The 25,680-nt window shown below is 36.5% G+C and overlaps 1 protein-coding gene across 6 annotated transcripts in view; it reads left to right on the forward strand.

Annotated features, from left to right (window-relative positions):
• The window catches only part of RABGAP1L (RAB GTPase activating protein 1 like), a 736,622-nt gene that overhangs the window by 110,850 nt on the left and 600,092 nt on the right, over positions 1-25,680 (forward strand). For all 6 annotated transcript variants that reach the window (XR_004380432.1, XM_032838759.1, XM_032838760.1 and 3 more), the window contains exons 8-10: positions 5,969-6,035; positions 12,275-12,377; positions 15,116-15,282. Coding sequence is in view for 5 of the 6 variants with exons in the window: in XM_032838759.1 (XP_032694650.1) it covers positions 5,969-6,035; positions 12,275-12,377; positions 15,116-15,282 (337 nt within the window). In the remaining variant the exon portion in view is untranslated. The remainder of the gene's footprint in view (positions 1-5,968; positions 6,036-12,274; positions 12,378-15,115; positions 15,283-25,680) is intronic.

Below are 25,680 nucleotides of genomic sequence, written 5' to 3' on the forward strand. Positions count from 1 at the left end.
ACTGGGATGCAAATCAGTGTAGGTGTGGGCTTGCCACCACTTACTCTTTACTGAGATATGGCCCATTGGAAGGGAATGATGTTGGTGTGTTCAAACCCGGTCACTTCTCCTTCCCCATTGCAATTAATCTTTCCATCATCATCTTATTTCTGTTAGCACATTCAGGGCATACAGTGTTATCTTCTAGGCCTGGGGATGAGAAAGTGCAGGTGGATAACAGGAAGAGAGAGATCATCTTTTTGGGAGTGTCAGGCACCCAGACCTGACTTGCATGGAACTGTAGGTGAATGCAACCTTTTGTGTCTGTCATGGACTACAGACCACCTGACACCAGAGGCTTGCCACAGAAAGGTCTCAACAGAAGCAGAAAAGGAACATGAATTCATAGACCTGGACTGACTGGCTCTTGCAGTAATTCTTTTTAATGATACTGATGCATATATCTGGTATATGCAAAAGCCCAAATAATATATCATTATCTAAATTTTCTGTATTAATCCTGTTAAATAATAAAAAACAATAATTGATTTACTAAATGTTTTTAGCAGTAATTAAGCCAAGTGATAGATTTTGAAGTTTATTAGTTTGATTGTTCTAATCATTTTTAATAATTCTATTTTTATCTGAGTATAATAACTAAGTTCTCCTTTTGTATTTGAAAAGATTTAGTGAAAGTATTCATATTTGATATGGTTCTGCATTTCAGATGTTGATCCATCATAACGTTGTGGTTAATGGGATCATTGTTGCCACAGGATGCTATGCTTGGAGTTTACTGTATGTTCTTAAAGTTTATTAGTTTGATAATTTAAAAAGAAAAAAAAGAGAGCCTAAACATATCACCTCTTGGGGCGCCTGGGTGGCTCAGTGAGTTAAAGCCTCTGCCTTCAGCTCAGGTCATGATCCCAGGGTCCTGGGATCGAGCCCCGCATCGGGCTCTCTGCTCAGCGGGGAGCCTGCTTCCCCCTCTCTCTCTGCCTGCCTCTCTGCCTACTTGTGATCTCTGTCTGTCAAATAAATAAATAAAATCTTTAAAAACACCTCTTCTTCTATAACCTCTTTGTGGATTAAATTCTTTTCACTGGTAGCAGATCTAAAATAGTCCTAAGTATCTATTTTAAATATTAAAAAAAAGATTTTATTTATTTGAGAGTGAGAGAGAGTGCTCATGCGAGAGCATGAGAGGAGGGCGGAGCAAAGGGCAAGGGAGAGAGGGAATCTCAAGTAGACTCTATGTTGTGCCCTTGTTGAAGGGCTTAATCCCACAATCCTGAAATCATGACCTAAGCTGAAATCAGGAGTCAGATGCTTAACTGATGGAGCCACCCAGGCACCCCCAAGCATCTATTTTATTTTTTTCCTGGTGATCCGTCCTAGTATTCCAGGTAATCTTAGGGGAAAACTATAAAAATTTCCCACCTGAAGAATGGAGAGAAAAGAACAACTAGTTTTTTAAACCTCTTTTGCTGATAACTATAAAACCTAATGGAGAGACTTCTTCCTGTGACTGAGGGCACTGAAGTTAGTAAAATTTTTAAGATCACCAACTATGGAGTCCTTCATCTGGGTTTTAGTCCTGGCTCTACAGTGACTGTGGCCAGGTTATTTAACTTCTCTGTGCTTCGGTTTCTAATTTGTAGATTGTGAATAATATATCTTAAGAATTTTGGGAGGAAAAAATTAGATAATACCTGTAAAATATTTGGAATAGTCCCTGACTCAGAATAAATGCTTAATAAATGCTTGCTGTTATAACTGTTGGCAGTATTATCTCTGGTACCACAATCATGATTTTTACTGAGACTGTTTTGAGTGATAAGTGAAAATCAGAGCAGCCTGTAGAATCAGGGTAGACTGCTACCATGAGAAGGCAAAACCTTGGCTAGATTTTTAGCACTTTTGTGTACATACAAGCAATCCTTGTTTTGTAGTTATGATAATGCACAAATTTATGTTACTTTGGTTTAGTTAAATAATACTAGTCCTGTAGTCAAATGTTTCAAATTTTTGTTATCATGATATATTAATTTTGAGTAATTGCAGAAAGTAAAAACTCTGTTGTTAACTCTTTATAGTCACCACATAAATTCAAGATCAGCAACTAGTCACATCACTTCCTTGAAATTCTGTTGAAAATGGTAACAGTGCATCTGTTACTTAGTTCACGCCCAGATAGCAAAGTGTGTGACTGTGTTGCCTCCTTATCTCTCAGTGATAAACCTGTGTAACATTTCCCCAAAATACATAAATTCAAAGAATTGGCCAACAATGTTAAATGTGCAGCAAAGAAATGAAAGTGCTAATGCTGAAAGTGAAATTGCATATGATCTTAGAAGATTTAGAAATGATGACAGCAGAATGAAGATAGGAAGAGCTCTAGGCGCTGCATGAAGCAATGGTGTCAACTGTTCTGAAAAAGTCTGGTGAATAAAAAGAGCACAATAAAGTCACTCTGTCATCTTTAAGTTTCAGTAGGAATAGAAAGCTGCTTAGGGTTGAAATGGAACATTAACTTCTACTTTGGATTAAAGGCTGCAATAAAAAAAAAATCTAGTTAGTTTTGCTAGCATTCAAGCCAAAATTTTGAATTTTGTTGCCACATTGAAAGGGAATGATACTTCTAAGACTGGAGATCATGCAGTTTCCTTAGCTGAGTTTGGAAGAAATATGATATAAGCAGTTGAACACAATCATGCGGGGAGCCTGGGTGGCTTGGTTGGTTGAGTGTCCAACTCTTGATTTTGGCTCGGGTCATGATCTCAGGATCCTGGGATCGAGACCTGCATCGGGCTTCATGCTGAGTGGGCTGTCTGCTTGAGGATTCTCTCCCTCTTCCTCTGCCCCCTCCCACATCTGTGCTCTCTCTCACTTTCTCAAATAAGTAATCTTAAAAAAATTAATGCATCTCAATGTGGTTTTGATATGAGTCTCCCTGATGGCTAATGATGATGAACATTTTTTCATGTGTCTGTTAGCCATTTGTATGTCTTCTTTGGTGAAGTGTCTGTTTATGTCTTCTGCCCTTTTTTTGATGTGATTATTTGTTTTTCTGGGGTGTTGAGTTTGAGGAGTTCTTTATAGATCTTGGATGGTCAGCCCTTTGTACTGTCATTTGCGAATATCTTCTCCCGCTGCGTGCATTGCCTCTTTGTTTTGTTGACTGTTTCCTTTGCTGTGCAGAAGCTTTTGATCTTGATGAAGTCCCAAAAGTTCATTTTCGCTTTTGTTTCCCTTGCCTTTGGAGACCTGTCTTGAAAGAAGTTGCTGTGGCCAGTGTCGAAGAGGTTACTGCGTATGTTCTCCTCTAGGATTTTGATAGATTCTTGCCTCACGTTGCGGTCTTTTATCCATTTCAAGTTTATCTTTGTGTATGGTGTAAGAGAATGGTCAAGTTTCATTGTTCTATACTTAGCTGTCCAATTTTCCCAGCACCATTTATTGCAGAGACTGTCTTTTTTCCACTGGATATTTTTTCCTTTGTCAAAGATTAGTTGACCATACAGTTGCGGGTCCATACCTGGGCTCTCTACTCTGTTCCGCTGGTCCGTGTGTCTGTTTTTGTGCCACTACCATGCTATCTTGGTGATCATAGCTTTGTAGTAAAGCTTGAAATCAGGCAATATGATGCCCCCAGTTTTGTTTTTCTTTTTCAACATTTCCTTAGCAATTCGGGGTCTCTTCTGGTTCCATACAAGTTTTAGGATTGTTTGTTGCAGTACTTTGAAAAATGGCAGTGGAATTTTGATCAGGATGGCATTGAAAGTATAGATTACACCAGTTAGAATGGCCAAAATTAACAAGACAGTGAACAACAAGTGTTGGAGAGGATGTGGAGAAAAGGGAACCCTCTTACACTGTTGGTGGGAATGCAAGTTGGTGCAGCCACTGTTTCCAGCCACTGGAAAGCAGTGTGGAGATTCCTTAAGAAATTAAAAATAGAGCTACCTTATGACCCTGCAATTGCACTACTGAGTATTTACCCCAGAGATACAGATGTAGTGAAAAGAAGGGCCATCTGTACCCCAGTGTTCATTGCAGCGATGGCCACAGTTGCCAAACTGGAAAGAGCCAAGATGCCCTTCAACAGACGAATGGATAAGGAAGATATGGTTCATATATATAATGGATTATTATGCCTCCATCAGAAAGGATGAATCCCAACTTTTGTATCAACATGGATGGGACTGGAGGAGATTATGCTAAGTGAAATAAGTCAAGCAGAGAGAGTTAATTATCACATGGTTTCACTTACTTGTGGAGCACAGTGAATAACCCAGAGAACATTGAGAGAAGGAGAGAAGTGAGTTAGGGGAAATCAGAGGGGGAGATTAACCATGAGAGACTGTGGACTCTGAGAAACAAGCTGAGGGTGTTGGAGGGGAGAGGGTGGGGGGATATAGATTAATTGACTCCCCACTGAGCAGAGACCCCGATATGGGGCTCAATTCCAGGACCCTGAGATCATGACCTGAGCCGAAGGCAGGGGCCCAACCCACTGAGCCACCCAGGCGCCTCTCACTTTTTATTCTTGCTTAGCAAGTATTTAAGGCAATGGTAGAAGAGAGAGTACAATGAATTGCATAATTAATAATTAATACTTAATTTGCAGTGTTTATTATAGGAGTTCATTGGGAGATTATAGCAGTATATAGATTATAGTGTATGGCAGTGTATATTACGTTTTTTTCAGTGGTATAGTAATATGTTTGGAAAGTTATCTTCAGATCTCAGTGACTTTATCTTTTCATGTACTCTGTTGTTTTTGGATGCCAAAAGAGATCCTTGTGCAGGGTATCCTCAAATACTAACAGGAAGTATATATTGCTTTACCACTTACCAGACTCATATTGGGATAGGTCTTACCTTGTTCATGGAAGAACAAGATGTACTACTAAAAAAGTAAACCTTTGGAAAATAACAAGGATCAGATTATGTAGTGACATGTCAGTTGTCAGTATTTTGAAATTTAAAAAATATTAACAGAATTTATTTATTTACATTCTCTACTACTGTGTGAAATATTCCATAGCATACTTTTAAATGTTGGAAAACTACAGTAAAAACACTCTAGTAAGTGTGGGTATGCGTTGTTGGCAGAGGGATACTGAGGACAGATCAGATTGTCTCTAGATTTACAAGAGTTACTTAAGAGGCAAGAGAATTTGAGTAAGTTGTTGGGTTTCTCTAGATTCTACTTTTCTTACTAAAAAGCAGAATTAATAATAATCTAACACATATAAAAATATTGGATTTAGCTGAATTTAGACCTTATGAAAATCCTTCACAAATAAAGTTGTAGGGGATGTAGTAGATGGGATTCCTAAAGCTTCTGTAGCATCAGGAAGCACAGAACAAAGTAAGTAGTTATTCCTGTGTATAGTATGTTGGATAATATCTTCACTAATATAATGGCACATTTAGTAATGAGTTTCATGTAACTTTTTTTTCAAAGTTATGGTATAATAAATATTAACAGGCTACTCAGTGAAAATGAGTGTTGAAGGCCAGGGTAATTGTTTCTGTTAATCTGGCTTGATACAAAGAGTGAGCACAGTTTTGTTATTTTTTTTAATCTCCTTTACTATTTAATTGGATTAGTTGATTTTGGCTTATAGGTTTGAAATAACTCCAAGGCAAATAAAGTTTCATTTCTGTCTGGAAACAAATTCATATTTTACTACTGTATTTTGTTTCAGTCAGTAATTTGTGGCCATTTTTATTACAGTTTTTGATCATTGGTAATCTTTTACATGCAGAAATAAAGATTTGGGAATTTAAATAACTTATTTCTATGCAGTTTTATTATGTATCTTAATTCTTTTTTGTGGTGTTTCTTTTAAAAAGTTAAAGTTATTTGTAAGTACAGAGGTCAGATTGTATAGTTATTGTAAAAAGGCTTTTTGCTCACTGGGCTTCTGTATATTCTTGATACCTTATTTGTCCTTTTTTTCCCCCCCAATGTTTTCAGATGTTTTGGAATGTTATTAAGCCCAGGTCGAAACGTGAAGAACAGTGACATGCATTTACTGGATATGGTAATGATAACCTTAAGCACATTAACCAAGTATAGATGATAGTTAATTTATATTTTAGAAGTATTTTCTATTTTAAAATTTTGTCATACTGTCAAAATTGTTTCTAACTTTCATCTGTATGGTAGTAATAATTTTGGAAACCCAAACTTAAAGTCACTTATGAGGGAGAGATTTAGAAAAATTTCTACCAAAAACTCATATGCAAATTGAAAGCAAATAAAAAGATAGTGTTGTGGCAATGTCCATTTATTCATCTCTTTGGGTTCTTAGGAAGATGTCTTTTCTTTGAGCCAAAAATAACAAGTACATGATTATAACAGGCATATCCAGAGTGAATATGGTGCCTTTCATTTATTTTAATGCACTGTTATTAATTTGAGTACTGTAATGAATGCTTTTGTTTTCTTTAAAACATTTCTCTTTCTGAATTTATGCTCCTTTATTACCTGTCCTTAGCAAAGTATATTTACTGTAGGAGTGGTATTTATTTAAATAATTTTCTTAAAGGCTAATATATATTTGAAAGTTGGTATTTTATGTAAAAATAGCAAACTATCTTAACTTTTAAACAGAAATACCTTCTATATTGCACTTAATGAATATATTTACTTTGTGATTTAGAAATGTTGTAGGAAGGTCATCTTGGAGTTTCAAGTAACTATGAAATAGTAAAATATAAAGTGACTTAACTAGGATTTTTATATTTAGTGACAGCAAGCCCTACACATTTTAATCTTTTCAGCTGAGTGTTGAAAATGTCAATTAAATAGCACCAATTCTGTCAACTTTTTCTTCAGGTTATATCATGCTAATGTCACATTGATTTTCTAGTGGTCCTACTGGAAATGGTTTGTTCAGCGCTTTGAGCACATAACTGTGTGCCAGGCATTGTGGGGAGTGCTGGGTTTACAGATATGGTAAAACATAGCTCTTAGCATCTGTGGGTTTATAGATTTTTAAAAAATTTTTTTTTATTTATTTGACAGACAGAGATCACAAGTAGGCAGAGAGGCAGACAGATAGAGAGGGGGAAGCAGGCTCCCCACTGAGCAGAGAGCCCGATGTGGGGCTCGATCCCAGGACCCTGGGATCATGTCCTGAGCCGAAGGCAGAGGCTTTTACCCACTGAGCCACCCAGGTGCCCCGGGTTTATAGATTTTTGATAAAAAACAGATCTCTTAAGTATGTAACTATGGCAGTGGGTTAAGTGCTCTCCTAGCGTTGATACAATGAGCCACAGAGATCTAGAGGAAGCATTTCATGAAAAGTTACACTGAATGTGGAATGAATTAGCTATTGAGCCACCTCTCTTCCATCCCTCTTTACAACATATCAGTAATACAGGTGGTTTTACCTAAGGCAAGCCATAGCATTTTGGAGTCCTGAAAATTCCATGAGGAGGTAGTTCATAACACAGGTTCCTAGGTCTTAAGAGTCTTTCAGAGTTTAAAAGATTAAGGTGAAACCAGGGCAGAGACTTTTTTTTTTTTTTTTTTAAATAAAACCTAAACACAGATTATAGAGTTACAGATTAGCATGAACTTCTGAGGCCCCCTGTTCTTGAGTGTCTTACTTGAAGAGCAGTTCTCCACTTTGAAGAGTCCATATTGAAATCAAAGGGCTGGTCAGCACTGAAGCTTCTGTTCAACAAATAGTTGGTAGAAGTGGGAGGGTTTGTTTCTGCAATTATCAAGAATTGTGATTTGTTACTGATCTTTGTGCTATCTTTAATACATGGTTATTGAGCTTTGGCTAGACTACATTTCATAAAAAGGAACTTATTACTTATAATGAAGACTATGGGACAATTCTGGTTATTACAGAGTTATTTCCTTATAATCACCTGAAATCATATTCCTTATAACTTTGCCTAATTAGTTTTAGTTCTGTCCTCTAGAGCAAGATATTCTTCTGACTCATTCAAATATGTGAATACTTTGAAAACAAATTTCACTTTCTTACATTTGATTCTGATAAACTTTGGAAAATCCTGCAATTATATTTAATTTTAGAATTTGTGAGACTTTTCTGTTTATCTTGAATAATTTTTAAACAATGCTGACTTTTCTTCCCTTTGAATATTTTCTAATAACATGAATTGAGACTTTTAAAAAAAGATTTTATGTATTTATTTAACAGAGATCTCAAGTAGGCAGAGAGGCAGGCAGAGAGAGAAAGGAAGACGCAGGCTCCCCGCTGAGCAGAGAGCCCGATGTGGGGCTCGATCCCAGGACCCCAGGACCATGACCTGAGCTGAAGACAGAGGCTTTAACCCACTGAGCCACCCAGGCACTCCGAATTGAGACCTTTTACAAATTTATACATTTAATTTAGTATAAGATCTACATGAAAGAGAAAGTCCTATTTATAAGTGAAAATAATTTTCTAGTCAAACAGCTAGATTACTCATATATATATATAGAGAGAGAGAGTATATAAACAAATATACATAGTATTATATATAGTATATAAACAAAGTCTTCTATAAAATTGGGTTTTTGGGGATACAAATAAGAGATTCAGTTTTCTTCCAGTAGTGAGAATATTTTTGATACTGTTGGTGAGGAAAAATTTTCCTTTACCCTTCAAGGTTCTTTTGGCAGGTCTAAGAATTAGATTGACAAGAGACAGATTAGCAGGAGAAGACTGAATTTAATTACATATGTATGGGTGCTCCTTAAGAATATGATGCCTGTAGGCTGTGAGGCTTATATGCCATTCTAAGCTAAGGAGAAGGGTTAGAAGTTGAGGACTTCAGAGGGAAGGAAGGTAATTCAAAGAAGATGAAAAAAGTAAATGTTTGGCAAATGTGTTTGTGAGACCACTCAGAAACAATGGGACATAGGAATTTTAACAAACAGACTTTGCCCATTTTCTCCCTGACTACCTCACCTACTTTATTTTATACTGTAGTTATCTAGGGTGACCATAAGGGGGAGGTCAAAGGTTCTTCCTCAGCCCTTTTTTTTTTTTTTTTTTTAAATAAGCAGCCTAAAAATAACCCACATGCCAAAGAGATAGATTTTGTATGGCAAAGTTTGCTTCCGTATATGAAACTAGGGAAAGCCTAACAGCAAGGTACCAAGAGCTGAAAACTCAGTAGAGCCAGGTTTCTTGGAACTGGAATGCAATTTAAAAGTCCTAGAAATGCCTCAGAAAGTTTGTGGATCTTTACAGTTAACCATTTATTGACACTAGACTAGTAGCTGGTCTCACAGTTAAATATACACGATTACACTGTAATCCAGTAAGCTCGTAATCTGTATGTGTAAACAAGCAATAAGATTTTCATGAAACAGTTCTTACCCCTTGCATGTGTAAGGAACTCTGCTATTTTTTTCTTCTACTTAATTAAAAAGTCTTGTCATAATGTACTAAATTGATTTTAGGATCCACAAATGGGTCACCAACTGGTTTTTGGAAAACATTAGCTTGTTAGTTCTCTAGAGTCAGGATCATTTGGTTTTGTTTTCTCTGCTGGATACTTATAGGCAAAGACCATGACTTAGAGTAAGCTTGCATTTGCTTAAAGAATGGATGGATTAGCATGAACTTACATTTTTTTTTTTAACTTTTTATGTGTGTTACGTCTTTTTAGCACCATGTGTCTGCTTTACCCCACCATCTGCCTACTTGACCTCATAGCTTAAGCTTGCTCATTACTTGCCAATAGTTCATCTGTGGCTTACTCTGTGATTCCCTGGCCTCTCCCTCATGGCTTTTCTGCCCATGTTCCCACTGCAAACTGCCACATTCTGTCTGTATTTCCTAATTTATTTTCCTAAGAGGAGGATATCTAGTGGTTCCATCCTGGCCTAGTTTGGACAGAGACTTTTGTTGTCCAGATGTCTCTTACCTGCTGTTCCTGATTTTGTCAGCCCTGCTTGTGGTAGGAGCAGAGGAGTCAGGAGGAACTCTCAGCAAAGATAGTTGAAGAAGTATCTTTCTCTCTCTCTCTTTTTTAAAGATGTATTTATTTTAGAGAGAGAGTGAAAAGTAGAGTGAGCAGGGGAGGGACAGAGGCAGAGGGAGAGAAATCCTCAAGTAGGCTCTCCTCTGAGTGTGAGCCTGACTTGGGGCTTGATCCCACAACCCCAAGAGAATCAGACACTCAACTGACTGAGCCACCCAGGAGCCCCAAGAAGTATCTCTATAAGAGACTGGGAGCAAGCCAGGCTGTATAATGGAAATGTCTAGTTCAGAAACAAAAGTGCCATACTTGATGAGGAGAAACTTGTATTGAGGGCTTTTGATGTGTAAGACAGTGTTACTGTGGTGGTGTATTGTGAGGACTACAAAGACATAATGCTATGGTTGTTGGATTAGGCTGTTATGGTTACAAGGGACAAAGGTGCACTTAGAACACCTTAGAGACAGAAGAGGTTATTGATCTTCATGAAATCGTATGGAACCCTGCAGAGTGGTCTCTGCTATCTAGACTCTTCTGTCTGCCTCACCTCCCCCCAGAGGCTTACTCTTTCTTTGAGTCTCTTTATAGGTTGGGCTCCTGCTCTTTTTCCACCCCTGCTCCTGCCTCTGGTGCTCTGCCCCCCTCTCTTTCTGTACCTCCTTCCCCATCTTTCTCTTTCCTTCCTTCACCTTCCCTTTCTCCTTCTTTCGCCTTTTCCTACCTTGTCCTCCTCTCTCCCTCCCTGCCCATCTCTGCTCTTCTCTCTTTGTTCCTCAGTCTTCCTCCCTCCTTCCTGCCTCCCAGTATGTGCCTTTGTATTTGGACTGCATGATTATTTTTAATGAATTTTTTGTTTTCTCCATTTCTCTCTTACCAATTAGCAGTTTCCCAGTACTCTGCTGTTCTTTATATAGTCTTTCCTACTGTATAATTTCTGTTACCTTGTCACTTCATTTGATGTGTGGCCTATCAGGGCCTGACTTCTTAAAATCTTACAGCTCCACTGCTAACTGCCCACTTTGCTTCGTATTTATCGATTGGAAGAAATATTTTGATTGGACTAGCTATCTTCTTGGACTCAAGCACAGCACAGCTCTTTCCAGAAATGGATTGGGCTTTTTGGGAGGCCAGATTCTCATTCTGAATGGGGGTCTAATGAGAAGGTAGAGAGGATTAAGCATAGGGAGGGAGGGAGAGAGGAAGGGGTGGAGAGAGAGATGGAGACCGAGAATGAAGATGAGTATATGAATGTGGTGAAGGTGCTGTGTGAGTGTCCTTTACACGGCCTTGAGTGTACTTTATCTCCAGAACTCAGGATTCCTACTCTCAAGCTGACTACCAGTACACTAGGAAAATAGACATTGTAATCACCAGCATCTGTGTGGGGGTAAAACTGAAAAAAAAGTTTTTCTCTTTGTTTTCGTCTGACCCTTTCATCACTCTCTTTTCACAATATGAGGAAATGGCTACAGAGAATTTAAAATACTGTGGACAGCACTCCCTTGCACATGCGCGTGCGTGTATGCTGTGTGCTGTTCTCCCATGGGAACACCTCTAACTGCTCTCCCCCCTAACCCACACACAGCTGTATGGGACCCTGCTTTCACTATGGGAGCTGCTGGCTGCTTCAGTAGAGTCAGGAGTGCGCTGGGTGGACACCTTAAGGGGTGGAGGAGATGAAGAAGGGGAGGACAGAAGGGAAGGAGGGAGCGAGTAAAAAGGTAAAAGGGAGACGGTCAACTTGGGTGTTGACTACAAACCTTTATTAGTCCCCTTATAACATTGATTACTGATCGTAAGAAAGTGTACACATACATAGATGATAGAAAAGTTTCAAATTTGAGAGGCGTTGTGATAAAATAAGTATTTTAAGAATATATTATAAATTAAAATGGAAGTAAAATACTAACTGCTTTTCCTTTGATTAGCTATTAGTTCAGTTAAAATATCTTCAGTGAGATCTATACTATAGTTGTAATGGAAACTGGACATACTCGTATGCTTAAGTATGTGAAATTTTGACAAGCAGCCTGAGATAAACCTAAATATAACTTCATATCAATTTGCTTTTGTGAGTCAGCATATAAAGGTGTACCTTCTTTTAGCCAAGAAGTATGGGTATCTAAATAGAAACTCTTAGGAAAGCTGTAAGAGAATTTAATATTGAAAGAGATGCTTTCATAGGGTGACAAAAATTTTACCCCCAAAAATCCCATTTGATTGTAAGTCCAAATTTTAATAAATTTGATTGCTTAAAGTAAGATATAACTTAAAATGGTGATTTTCTTGATATGTATATTCTCAGTGATTTCTCTCTGAACTTTTCCAGGAATCCATGGGCAAGAGCTATGATGGGAGGGCTTACGTTATTACTGGCATGTGGAACCCCAATGTACCAATATTTCTGGCACTTAATGAAGAAACCCCAAAAGGTAAATTTTCTCAGAGGATTCATTATTACTTACTTTAAATTTTATATTATGGTCAAGGTTGTTTTGCTGCATTTTTAAAAATTCTGGTGCTTATTTAAAATGAAGTTATTCTCATTTAGATTTTAAAGTTGTTTTTTTTCTTGAGAGATTTTATTTATTTGACAGACAGAGATCACAAGTAGGCAGAGAGGCAAGCAGAAAGAGAGGAAGGGAAGAGAGCCCGAAGTGGGGCTTGATCCCAGGACCCTGGGATCATGACCTGAGCCGAAGGCAGAGGCTTTAACCCACTGAGCCACCCAAGTGCCCCTAGATTTTAAAGTTTTTTAATACTTTATGCATTTATGGGGAAAAAGTCCACTATTCAAACGAATCTACCACAAAGGTATGTGAATTAGTTTTATTAGATTATGTAGAAAGTATCTGGTATTTGTGTTTCATATGTTATCATAGAATTATTTCAGGGCAATGACAGGCACAAACAACTGTGCCACCCAGGTGCTCCTGTTTGGTCTTCTATTAAGGGATTATGTATTTTAAAGTTTATTTCTTCTATTAAAATAAAATTTCTATAATATTATATTAAAATAATATTCTTGGGGTTCCTGGGTGGGCTTGGTTGGGTGGTCAACTCTTGGTTCTGTTGAGGTCATGATCTCCTGGGTTATGAGATCAAACCTGTGTGGGGCTCCAATCTCAGGGGAAGCTTGCTTGGGATTTTCTCCCTTTGCCTCTCCTCCCCGTCGTGTGTGCACATGCATGCTCTTTCTCTCAAATAAGTAAGTCTTAAAAAATATTCTTACTCGAAAGATAATGTATTTTATTTTATTTTTAAAAAGATTTTATTTACTTGACAGAGACACACAGCAAGAGAGGAAACACAAGCAGTGGGAGAGGGAGAGGGAGAAGCAGGCTCTCCGCCAAGCAGGGAGCCCAGCGTGGGGCTTGATCCCAGACCTTGGGATCATGACCTGAGCCAAAGGCAGATGCTTAACAACTGAGCACCAAGGTGCCCCAAGATAATGTATTTTAAATGTAAAATTATTTCACAAGGCAGAAAAAACACCTGATTTCTAAAATTTCCAAATGATATCCTTGAGATTATAAATTACTCAGAGGATTCATGAATCAGAATTTAATTTTTTTATATTTATTTATTTTTTTTTTTTTAAAGATTTTATTTATTTATTTGACAGACAGAGATCACAAGTAGACGGAGAGTCAGGCAGAGAGAGAGAGGGAAGCAAGCAGGCTTCCTGCTGAGCAGAGAGCCCGATGCGGGACTCGATCCCAGGACCCTGAGATCATGACCTGAGCTGAAGGCAGCGGCTTAACCCACTGAGCCACCCAGGCGCCCCCAGAATTTAATTTTTACAGAGGAAGTTGAAGTTCTGGAGATGAAATGTCTTGGATCTTTTCACTAAACCACCAAGTTGTGTATTCTGTTTTATGTTTTCTGTTACTGTCTCTTAAACTTTGACAGTACTCCCCTTGGACTTTTAAGGCCTGCCAGGACAAGTACAATGTCTAGAGAATCCTTGTTTCTCTTGAATTGGCAGGTAGAATTTATTTAGAAAGAATGTAATCATTTTTTGTTGAATTTGATATTAATAGAAGTACAGTTGATGTGTATAAATGTTGTATAATTTTTTTTTAAAAACATTGTTGAAGGTTTCTTCTAATGATGGGCTTGTTTATTTGAACTTTAACTGAGAACTAAAAATGCTGGACAAAGTAAATTTTAAAAATATTTCAAAAGTAACAAAGAAATGACGATATGGATTAGCCAAACCACAGACTGAAAAACCCAATGAGGGGTACCTGGATGGCTCAGACAGTAGAGGGTGAGACTCTTATTCTCAGGGCCAAGAGTTCAAGCCTCATGTTGGACATGGAGCCTACTTAAGAAAAAAAGAAAAAGAAAAAGATAAAGAACCACCCCCTCACCCACTGAATCTCAAGCAGGATAAATAAAATAAAACCCATATTTCAACCTATCATGTTGAAACTAAAGAAAACCAATAGACACTAGCCCAGAAGATTCTAGGTTCTTATTAAAGGAAGGCTGTGGCCAAGTAAACATTTTAAATAATAACTGAAATTTTGATTGATAACAGTATACCCTTGCCTAAAACTACTTGCCAGGCTCTGATACAGTTCTGTAACTGTACAGAACTATTTCATCAGAGCCTTAGTGATTTTCCTGAGCATGTGGTGAGGGGACAACGAGGATTCCGACAGATCTCCAGGGACTTCCCTTAAATCATACAACATTTAAATATTCATTTAAATAACATGTTCCAATAAAAACTTAATATAGTGAAGGTTGAGAGTCTCTTCTGATTTGACAGTTCTTTCCATGCAACTCACCAAAGTGAATAATTTCTTCGATCTCTTTTTATAAGATAAAAGGACAAATCCTATGAATTTCTAGAGGCATTCTGGGAAATTGGAAAGATAGTTTTAGTTTAAAAGATATTCTGAATATTTTACCTAATTTTTATATTAAGAACCTGATCTGGGGAAGGAAAATTAAGTTTTCAGAGGTGATTTTGACCATTGATTTAGATAGGGACATGAGTATTGAGAAACATACTTGGAGAACGTCGTCATCTATTTAATCAAACCTATAATACAACATATACAATTAAACACAGAAAGTTACAATCTGATTGGAAAGAACCTTCTTGGGAAAACTTAACAACAAAGTCAGCATAACATACAGTAAATTTCTGCCACAGATAAGCGAGTGTACATGACGGTGGCAGTGGATATGGTCGTCACAGAGGTCGTGGAGCCTGTGCGCTTCCTTCTGGAGACAGTAGTACGTGTGTACCCTGCGAATGAGCGGTTTTGGTATTTCAGCAGGAAGACTTTCACGGAGACTTTCTTCATGAGGTTGAAACAGGTAGGATCTTTTGTTCTTTACTTGTAATAACCTATATATATATTTCTATTTTTTAAAATTATTTTTATTAATATATAATGTATTATTTGCCCCAGGGGTACAGGTACAGGTGAATCATTAGGTTACACATTTCACAGCACCCACCATAACACATTTTCTGTTCTTTTTTAACACTAAGATGATTTCTTAAGTAGTGATAAAAAGTGACAAAAACTTCTCAAATAATCAAGTGATAGAGTCAACCAATAGAATATTTGAAAAATCTACATCTAGGTCATGTAAATTAAAAAAAAAAACCACCTCTGTTTAATAAGTATGTACTCTTTTCACTAGAAACTTGTACTGTGTATTTGTGAGGTATCCACATACATAAGAGAAATACTGATTTATAGGTATAAAACAACATCCTATTATATATATTTATTTAGAACCAAAAAGACAGGGCACAGAAATAGCATATCTTTATAAAGTTATAATGAAAAAAAATTCCAAGTAACATCTGGGATTAATTTTCATAGTTATTTCTACCAAGATATTATATGAATACATTGTATGACTTATCAGTAAGATCATAAAACTATTTTAATACTTAATTAACAAAAGTGGAGTTTCTCTGACATCCCTAAATTAGGCAATGTTAGTAGGTAAAATACATAATTTTTGTTTTGTAGATGGAAGATGGTACTAGTGAAAAATAATTTGGATCGTAATAGGGTCTGTTTTGTGAAATGAGGGTAAAATGCTCTATTTGAATAATGGAAATCCTTTATATACTATTTAGTACTTCCATTTCCCAAATTTAGTCATGCTTTCTGGTTGATAGACTGCAATATGTGAAATGTAATGTGGTAAAAGCAAGTATCAGCACAGTGAACAGATAAAGAAGCTGCTTACACATTTTCATATAAAAAAAAAAGTCATTGCTCAGTTAGGCTTCATATACTACATATTTTGAAATTACTGTGTTTTTTGTCTTTCACAAAATTATCAGAGTGATGGTTTGGTACAACTTTTATTACTATTTGGATTATTTCCTTTTTTTGTAGCATATTCTAAGGAAGATTATATGAACAGTATTCAAAATATTAGCCTCTTGAGTATCTTTGCATATTTTATTATGGAATATTTTCCTTCCTCCTTCCTTTCTTTTCTTTGCTTTTTTGGTAGATTAATTGTTCTATCAAAGAATTCACTTGTCATTTTGAACTGAAGGATTATTCAGAGTTGTGTGAGAGCAAATAAAGGCTCTATATAGAAAGTGGTCATCATTCTTCCCAGTGACCATTAATAAATTATGATGTGAATTCTTCCTTCTTGAGACCTGATAAAAAGTTAGCTTCTTCCCATATCTATCTATCTATATATCTTCCCATATCTATATATCTATATCTGTATACTATATCTATATATCTATGCACACACACATTTATGGCAAGGTAAACAAGAGTACTAAGATTTATATATTTATATACATTTAAGAATGTATGTATTAGAGTAGATTTTTATAGTTAAGTGTATTTTCATATTTTAAAAACTACTGATGTTGAGTGACTGAGTAGCAAGTAATAAAATATTAAAAATACCGCCCAAGGTCATTTCATGTGAATTAAGAAGATTAAATCAGATTTACTTATAATATTCAGCTCTACTAAATGTGAGACAGATGTATTTTTTATGTTAATTTTTTATTGTGAGCAATTTTATGCCACAATATTAGAAAATGTAGATGAAATGGACAAAATCCTCAAAAATACAATTTATCTAAATGATGGACATAGGGATAAATAGAAAATCTGAATTGCCATATGTATAAAATATGTTGAATATAAAATTAAAATTTTTCCTACAAAGTGAACTTGGTCTGAATGCCTTCAAACACCTACACACTTACGAAATACACACACAAACACACGCACAAACACGTACACATACATGCACATACCAAGCTACACAGGCTTCCCCTGAGAATAGAGAAGGAAGGAATACTCCCTGACCACATTTTATCAGGCCAGAAAATAAATTGACGTGAAAACCTGACAGAGAAACTACAAAATGGAAAAACCACAGTAAGCTCTCTCACATGAACTGAGATGTAGATTCCTAAACAAAATATTTGCATACAAGATTCAGCGATTTATAAAATGGATAATTATATATCATGACCATGCAGGTATGGTTTTAAGTTGTTATTTAAGTCACTGTTAGTTAATGTACAGTGTGATGTTAGTTTCAGGTGTACAGTGCAGTGACTCAACACTTGCATACAACATCTGGAGCTCACAACAAGTGCACTGTGAGACTGATTTAAATGAATATCAAATATGAAGAAGGTGGTTTCTAACTTTAGTGGTATAATCTGTGTTCAGGAAGAAGTGTGGAAAGCTGTGGAGACTGAAGGCATACCTGCCCTGAGCAGAAATAATGAAAAGGAAAAGAATTGAAATCTAGAGAAGTTAAATGAATTATTAAAATTTATATGGATAATTATTGCAAGAATGGAAACTATAACTTCTTACTGAAAGTCATGCTATGCTGCAGGAAGGCTAAGCTAGTTTTTTTCAGTATTTCAGAGACTGGGTTGTTTTGTGGCCATTGATAATAATTTGGAGATGTTAGTCTAGACTAGACAACCTTGGTAGAAAGGAGGAGTTAAGTGAGCATCTAATGCAGTTCAAGGTTACCTTGGAATCTCTGGGTCTAGGCCATTCCTAATGTAAGTGATTCTGGGTGACTGCACTTGCTGAATAACCCCAGACAGTTCTCTACTCAAACAGGATTAGGTCAGATTCCTGGGGGATAATAACAAACCAGATGGGATTCCCTGTATTCTGTTCCATTGCTCTTTAGGTCTGTTTTTAGACCAATACCACAGTCTTGACCACTATAACTTTTTAGTAATTTTTAAAGTGTGATGTTCTAAGATTTCTGAAGTTTTTCAAAGTTTTTTTTGTCTCTTTCACATTTTTTGGTATTCTGACGCCTGGGTGGCTCAGTGGGTTAAGCCTCTGCCTTCATCTCAGGTCATGATCTCAGGGTCCTGGGATCGAGCCCCACATCGGGCTCCCTGTTCAGTAGAGAGTCTGCTTCTCTTCAGAATTTTAGAAATAATTTGTCAGTTTGTAGAAAAAATTCCCAATTTTTAAAAATTATTTAATTTTTAATTATTTCTTATAAACATATATTTTTATCCCCAGGGGTACAGGTCTGTGAATCGCCAGGTTTACACACTTCACAGCACATACCCTCCCCAATGTCCATAACCCCACCCCCCTTTTCCCACCCCCCTCCCCCCAGCAACCCTCAGTTTGTTTTGTGAGATTAAGAGTTACTTATGGTTTGTCTCCCTCCCAATCCCATCTTGTTTCATTTTAAAAAATCCCTATTTTGATTGGGATTGCCTTATATCTATATATCACTTTGGAAAGACTTGCTATATTAACAGCATCGAGCCTTTCCCATATATGAAAAGCCTACAGCTAATATCATCCTTAATGGGGAAAAAACCAAGAGTCATTCCCCTAAGGTCAGCAACAAGACAAGGATGTTCACTCTCACCACTTTTATTCAACATTGTATTGGAAGTTCTAGTCACAGCAATCAGACAACAGAAAGAAAAGACATCCAAATCAGTAAGAAAGAAATAAAATTTTCACTATTTGTAGATGACATGATACTCTATATAGAAAACATGAAAGACCCCACCAAAACCTGCTAAAACTGATAAATTTGGTAAAGTCACAGGATACAAAACCAATGTACAGAAATCTCTTGCCTTTCTATATACCAATAATGAAGGAGCAGAAAGAAACGAAGAAAACAATCCCATTTACAAATTGCACCGAAAATAAAAGGTTACCTAGGCATAAACCTAACCAAAGAGGTGAAAGTCCTATACTCTGCAAACTATAAACCACCGATGACAAAAACAGAAGATGACACAAAGAAAAGGAAAGACATTTCATGCGTAGGGATCAGAAGAACAGATATTGTTAAAATGTCTGTACTATCCAAGCAGTCTACATATATAATGCAGTCCCTATCAAAATACCACCAGCATTTTCATCGAATTAGAATAAACAATCCTAAAATTTGTATGGAACCACAAAAAAAAAAAAACCAAATAGGCAAATCAGTCTTAAAAATGAAAAGTGAAGCTGGACACATCAAATTCTAGACTTCAAGTTTTATTACAAAACTGTAGTGATCAAGGGAGTATGGTACCGGCGCAAAAACAAACACATGTCAATGAATCAGAATAGATAGCCCAGAAATAGACTCATGATTACAGGTCAGTTAATCTCTGACAAAGCAGAAAGAATATCCAATGGGAAAAAGACCATCTTTTCAACAAATGATGCTGAGAAAACTGGGACAGCAACAGGCAAACGAGTGAAACTGGACCACTTCCTCACACCATACAGAAAAATAAATTCAAAATAGATTAAAGACCTAAATGTGAGACCTCAAACCATAAAAATCCTAGAAGACAACACAGGCAGTAATGTCTCTGACATTGGTTGTAGCAACTTTTTTCTAGATAGATCCCTGAGGCAAGGGAAACTCAAGCAAAAATAAATTATTGAGACTGCATCAAAATAAAAAGCTGCTGCCCAGTGAAGGAAACAGTGAAACTGAAAGGCAGCCTATGGAATGAAAGAAGGTACTTGCAAAGGGGTTAGTATCCAAAATATATAAAGAACTGACACAACTCAGCCCCCAGTAATCCAATTTAATTAAAAATGTGCAGAAGACACAAACATTTTTCCAAAGAAGACATACAGATGGTCAACATATACATAAAAGATGCTCATCATCATTTCTCATCAGTGAAATGCAAGTCCATACTACAATGAGATGTCACTGTACACCTGTCGGAACGGCTAAAGTCAACAACACAGGAAACATTTGTTGACAAGAATGTGAAGAAGAAGGTAACAGGGTTCCTTCTTCTGTTGGTAGGAATCTGAACTGGTGCAGCCACTGTGGAAAACAGTATTGAGGTTCTTCAAAAAGTTAAAAATAGAACTGCCCTATGATCCAGCAATCACACTAGTGGGTATTTACCCAAAGAATACAAAAACAGTAATTCGAAGGATTGCAGGCACCCCTATGTTTTCAGCAGGATTATTTGCAGTAGCCAAAATATGGAAGCAGCCCAAGTGTCCATCAACTAAGGAACGGATAAAGAAGAGGTGGTATATACACAATAGAATATTATTCAGCCATAGAATAGAATGAAATCTTGCCATTTGCAACAACATGGATGAAGCTAGACAGTATAATGCTAAGTGAAACAAGTCAAAGACGAATACCATATGATTTCACTTATATGTGGAATTTAAGAAACATAACAAATGAACAAAGAGAAAGGAGAGAGAGAGTGAGACAAACAAGAAACAGATTCTTAATTCTGGAGAGCAAATTGATGATGATTGAAGGTAAATGAGAGGATGAGTGAAATACATGTTGGGTATTAAGGAGTACAGTTGACATGATGTGCACCAGGTGATTAAAAATAAAAACTTAAAACCCACTATCAAGCCTTCCAATCAGTGGACATGGCATATCACAACCTATATAGCTTTTCTTTAATTCCTCTCAGCAGTGTTATGCCACTTTTAGTATATGGGTTTTATTCATATTTTGTTACATTTGTCTCCAAGTATTTAATATTTTTATGTGACTAAAAGATAAATTTTATAATTTTAAATATTTGATTGTTCATTGCTAGAATATAAACATTTGCTTTTTGCATATTGCTAAGTTTGTTTATTAGATTTTATAAATCCCTGGGTGTTTTTCATATACACTATGATGTCCTCAGTGTATGAAGACAGTTTATATCTTTCTTTCTATTCTGAATGCTTTAATTTCTTTTTCTTGTCTTGCTGAGTGTTGGGTTTTATGAAATATTTTTTTGTGTGAATATATTGAAGTTGTTCCTTTTTTCCTCCATTATTATGCTGAATGACACTGATTTTTTGAATGTTAAGCTAACTTTGCATTCTTCAGGATAAGCCCCACTTATCCTAATACCATGATGGTATTCATTTTATATATTAGTCATGATAATCTTTTTATATATAAGCTAGATTTGAATTAGTAATACTTTGTTAATGATTTTTATGTCTATTTTCATGAGAAATATTGGTCAGTATTTTTCTTGTACTGTCTTTGTCAGATTTTAGTAGTAGCTTAATGTTCTCACAAAATGCATTGGAATTTGTATTTTCTATTTGCTTAAAGAATTTAAGATTATGCTATTTTTTCCTTAAATGTTGGGTAGAATTCACCAGTGAAACCATTTGGGCCTATAGCTTACTTTGTGGGAAGGCTTTTAGTTATCAGTTTAATTTCTTTAGTAGATACTGTGTTACTTTGTTTATTATTATTTTATTTCTTTTTGAGTTGTGGTGATTTGTATCTTCCAAGAAATTTTCAGTTTAATCAAGAATATTGCTTAAAATATTGTCTTATTTTCTTTTTAATGTCTTTAGGATTTGTAGGATCTTCTTTTTCTGACATTGGTAGTTTATGTATCCTCTCTTCTTTTTTAAATTAGCCTAACTTCTTTTTTAAATTAGCTTTATTAATTTTATTGACATTCTTCTCTCAAAAAATCAGATTTCGATTCATTGTTTTCCCAGTTGTTTTCTGTTCATTCCTTTTGTTTTCTTTGTCATTTCTTTTTTTCCCCTCCTGCTTTGGATTTAACTTTTTTTCTTTTTCTAGTTTCTTCATGTGAAGATTAGATCCCTGATTAAAATTTTTTTTTCTGATGCCTTTTCATTTTTTTTTTTTAAGATTGTATTTATTTATTTGACAGACAGATCACAAGCAGGCAGAGAGGGAAGCAGATAGAGAGAGGGGGAAGTAGGCTTCCCACTGAGCAGAGAGCCCAATGTGAGGCTTGATCCCAGGACCCTGGGATTATGACCTGAGCTGAAGGCAGAGGCTTAACCCACTGAGCCACCCAAGCGCCCCAGCCTTTTCATTTTTAAGGTTATAACTTTACCTGTTACTACTGCTTTAGCTGCAACCATAAGACTTGATATTTTGTGTGTTCATTTGATTTGAAATATTTTCCATATCCCATATTATTTCTTTTGTGATATGGGTTGTTTAGAGGTGTATTGATTAATTTCCAAATATTTGTGATTTTTCTAGGTATCTTTCTGCTACTGATTTCTTTTCTTTCTTTCTTTCTTTTTTTTTTTTTTTGAAGATTTGATTTATTTATTTGACAGAGAGAGATCACAGTAGGCAGAGAGGCAGGCAGAGAGAGAGTGTAGGAAGCAGGCTCCCTGCTAAGCAGAGAGCCCAATGTGGGGCTCGATCCCAGGACCCCAGGATCATGACCTGAGCTGAAGGCAGAGGCTTAACCCACTGAGCCACCCAGGCGCCCCTCTGCTACTGATTTCTAATTTTGTTTCATTTTGATCAGAGAACATAGTCTGTGTCATTTGAATCCTTTTAAGTTGTTTAACCTTACTTTATGACTTAGTGTATGGTCTGTCTTGGTAAATGTTCCAAGAGTACTTATAAGGAATGTGTATTCTGCAGTTCCTGAGTGGAGTATTCTATAAATGTCAATTATATTAAGTATTATGCAAGGGCTTTTCTGTGAATTCTACTCAGTTATCCATATATTCATTGAGATTTCTCCATTCTTTTTGAGAGTAACAACTACTTCCATGACTATTACTATAAGCAGTAGTGGTGATAACAGCTATATTACTACATGCAGAATGCTGTTCTAAGCATTTTAAAAGTATTAACGCGTGTAATCCTTGGTACCACCATTGTGGTGTACGTGCCATTAATATCATTTTTCAGATAAGCATTTAGACACAGGAAGGTTATTAGTTGGTAGATGAGGAATTAAACCTAAGAAGTTTGGCCCTAAAACTTGTGAAATGTTTATGAGAAAGGGGAAATATGCTAGTCATCACACTAAAATTGGGATTTTTTTTTTTCCTGTGAAAACTTTTCTCTATGAGTCCTGGTCATTTTTGTTATATTTTACTTCAACTTGTCTTCTTTACTTGCATTATCTTTGACTGTTGACATCACTAATTACATTAGTATTATATGTGAAGAGTTTAGAAATAAGATCTAAAGACTTGTAACATTTGAAACATGGGCAGTGCACTTTACCCCTCTAAGAAAACAGGCTCTTAGCTGCTGAAATGAAGTGATGTATGATTCTGGTCTGGGAAGAGCATACTGCTTGTATGGAATCATTTGGAAGCTGCTTGCCCAAAAAATGCCTGCTCCAAAAGCCTTTCTAATACTAATGAACATCTGGTATCTTACTATTTGATGCTATTCCACCACTTTAAAGATTGGCTACCTGCTAAAATGCCAGCATCCTCAGGAAATAGACCTTAATAACTTTTACCAGTCATATTGTATTCATTGTTGATGAATTTAATAACCCTCTTTCCTTAGGCTAGATTTTATTAGAGGACAAGGTTAAGAAATCAAGAGGGCATTCCAAGTGATGTGTCAAGTGTTAGTAAATTCAGGAGAGAGGGCCAAACCTGTATAGCTTATCTTATAGTTTTTCTGAGATGCCAGTACTCATTTTAGAAACGATTTTCAGTGCTTAGTTTAGTTTATTAAACATTTATTTAGTGCAAAATGTGATAGGCACTGTGCTAGACGTTGGGGATATGTGAATGAATAACATATGTTCTCTGTCCTTAAGAAGTAAGAATGTAGTGGTAAAAGTGGTAAAAATATTGTATCACTAGGTAATACATGTGACTATAGAAGAATATGCAAAGTGTAGAAGTCATGTTCACCAATGACACGTTCGACTGAACTTAGTTTTCCTGGGGTTGTATCTCAGTTTACCATTTCCTGCATGTTTAACCTTAGGCAAGATACTCCTTATCTCTGAAATGTGGAGTTTTATTATACCACCTTATAGAGTTGTTGAAAGAAAACTTTGTTTTCCTTAACTATGATTCACACCACTTCTAACAACAGATGGGTGGGTGTTTTCCCATATCAGTCAATCATCCAGCTCTGTGGATACCAACTGGGTGTCCTAAAATTCAATTATGACACTACCTGGAGTTAGCACAGACCCCACAGGTTAAGGGCTCAGTCCCTCTACCCCCAACTTCGGACACCAATTTTAAGTCCAGTTTGACACATTTACTTTTGACTAAGTGGCTTTAAATTGGAGGTTCCCACAACTCCTCTCCTCATATTTGATAATTTGCTAGAATGGCTTGCTGAACTCAAGAAAACAGTTTACTTACATTATTGTTTTATTATTAAAGACTATAACTCAGGAGCAGCCAGATGGAAGAGATGCATAGAGCAAGATATGGGGGAAGGGCTGTTTATTGTGGAGATTTCATGCCCTCTCCAAGCCCACCATCCTCCCAGAACTTCCACATGTTCACCAATCCCTTTATTTAAACTAGTCCCTTTACTTATGGGTTTTTATGGAGGCTCTGTTATATAGGCATGATTGATTAAATCACTGACCAGCCCCTTTCTCCTCCTTGAAGGGTGGGGGGTGAGTTTGAAAGTCTGATCACACTGTTGATCACATCCAGCCCTTTCTTTAGTCCCTAGTCTTTAGGGGTTTTCCAAAAGTCAACCTCTTAACATAAACTCCAGGGTGGTTGAAAGGGACATGTTAGGAAAAGATGCTCCTTTTACCTTTATTGCTCTGGAGCTATTACAGAAAATGGGACAAAATCCAAAATTTTTTTTAAAGATTTTATTCATTTATTTGACAGACAGAGATCACAAGTAGGCAGAGAGGCAGGCAGAGAAAGAGAGAGGAAGAAACAGGCTCTCTGTGGAGCAGAGAGCCTGATGTGGGGCTCGATCCCAGGACTCTGGGATCATGATCATGAAGGCAGAGACTTTAACCCGCTGAGCCACCCAGGCACCCCAAAATCCAAATATTAAAAAAAATTTTTATTAGTTTCACAGGTAGAATTTAGTAATTCATCAGTTGCATATAATACCCAGTACTCATGACATCACATGCCCTCCTTAATGCCCATCACCCAGTGATCCTTTCCCCTACCCACCTCCCCTCCAGCAACTTTCAGTTTGTTTTCTAGAGTTCAGCATCTCTTATGCTTCACCTCCCTCTCAATTTTCATCTTATTTTATTTTTTCCTTCCCTTCCCCTATGTTCATCTGTTTTTTTTCTTAAATTCCACACATCAGTGAAATCATATGCCATTTGTCTTTCTCTAACTTATTTGACTTAGCATAATACCCTCTAGTTCCATCTACATCATTGCAAATGGCAAGATTCATTCTTTTTGATGGCTCAGTAATATTCCATATTGTACATAAAATACACACACACACACACACACACACACACACACCACATTTTCTTTATCCATCTGTTGATGG

This window comes from Lontra canadensis, unplaced genomic scaffold (genome assembly GCF_010015895.1).
Source record: "Lontra canadensis isolate GAN:19392208 unplaced genomic scaffold, GSC_riverotter_1.0 scaffold106, whole genome shotgun sequence".
NCBI classification, from domain to species: domain Eukaryota; kingdom Metazoa; phylum Chordata; class Mammalia; order Carnivora; family Mustelidae; genus Lontra; species Lontra canadensis.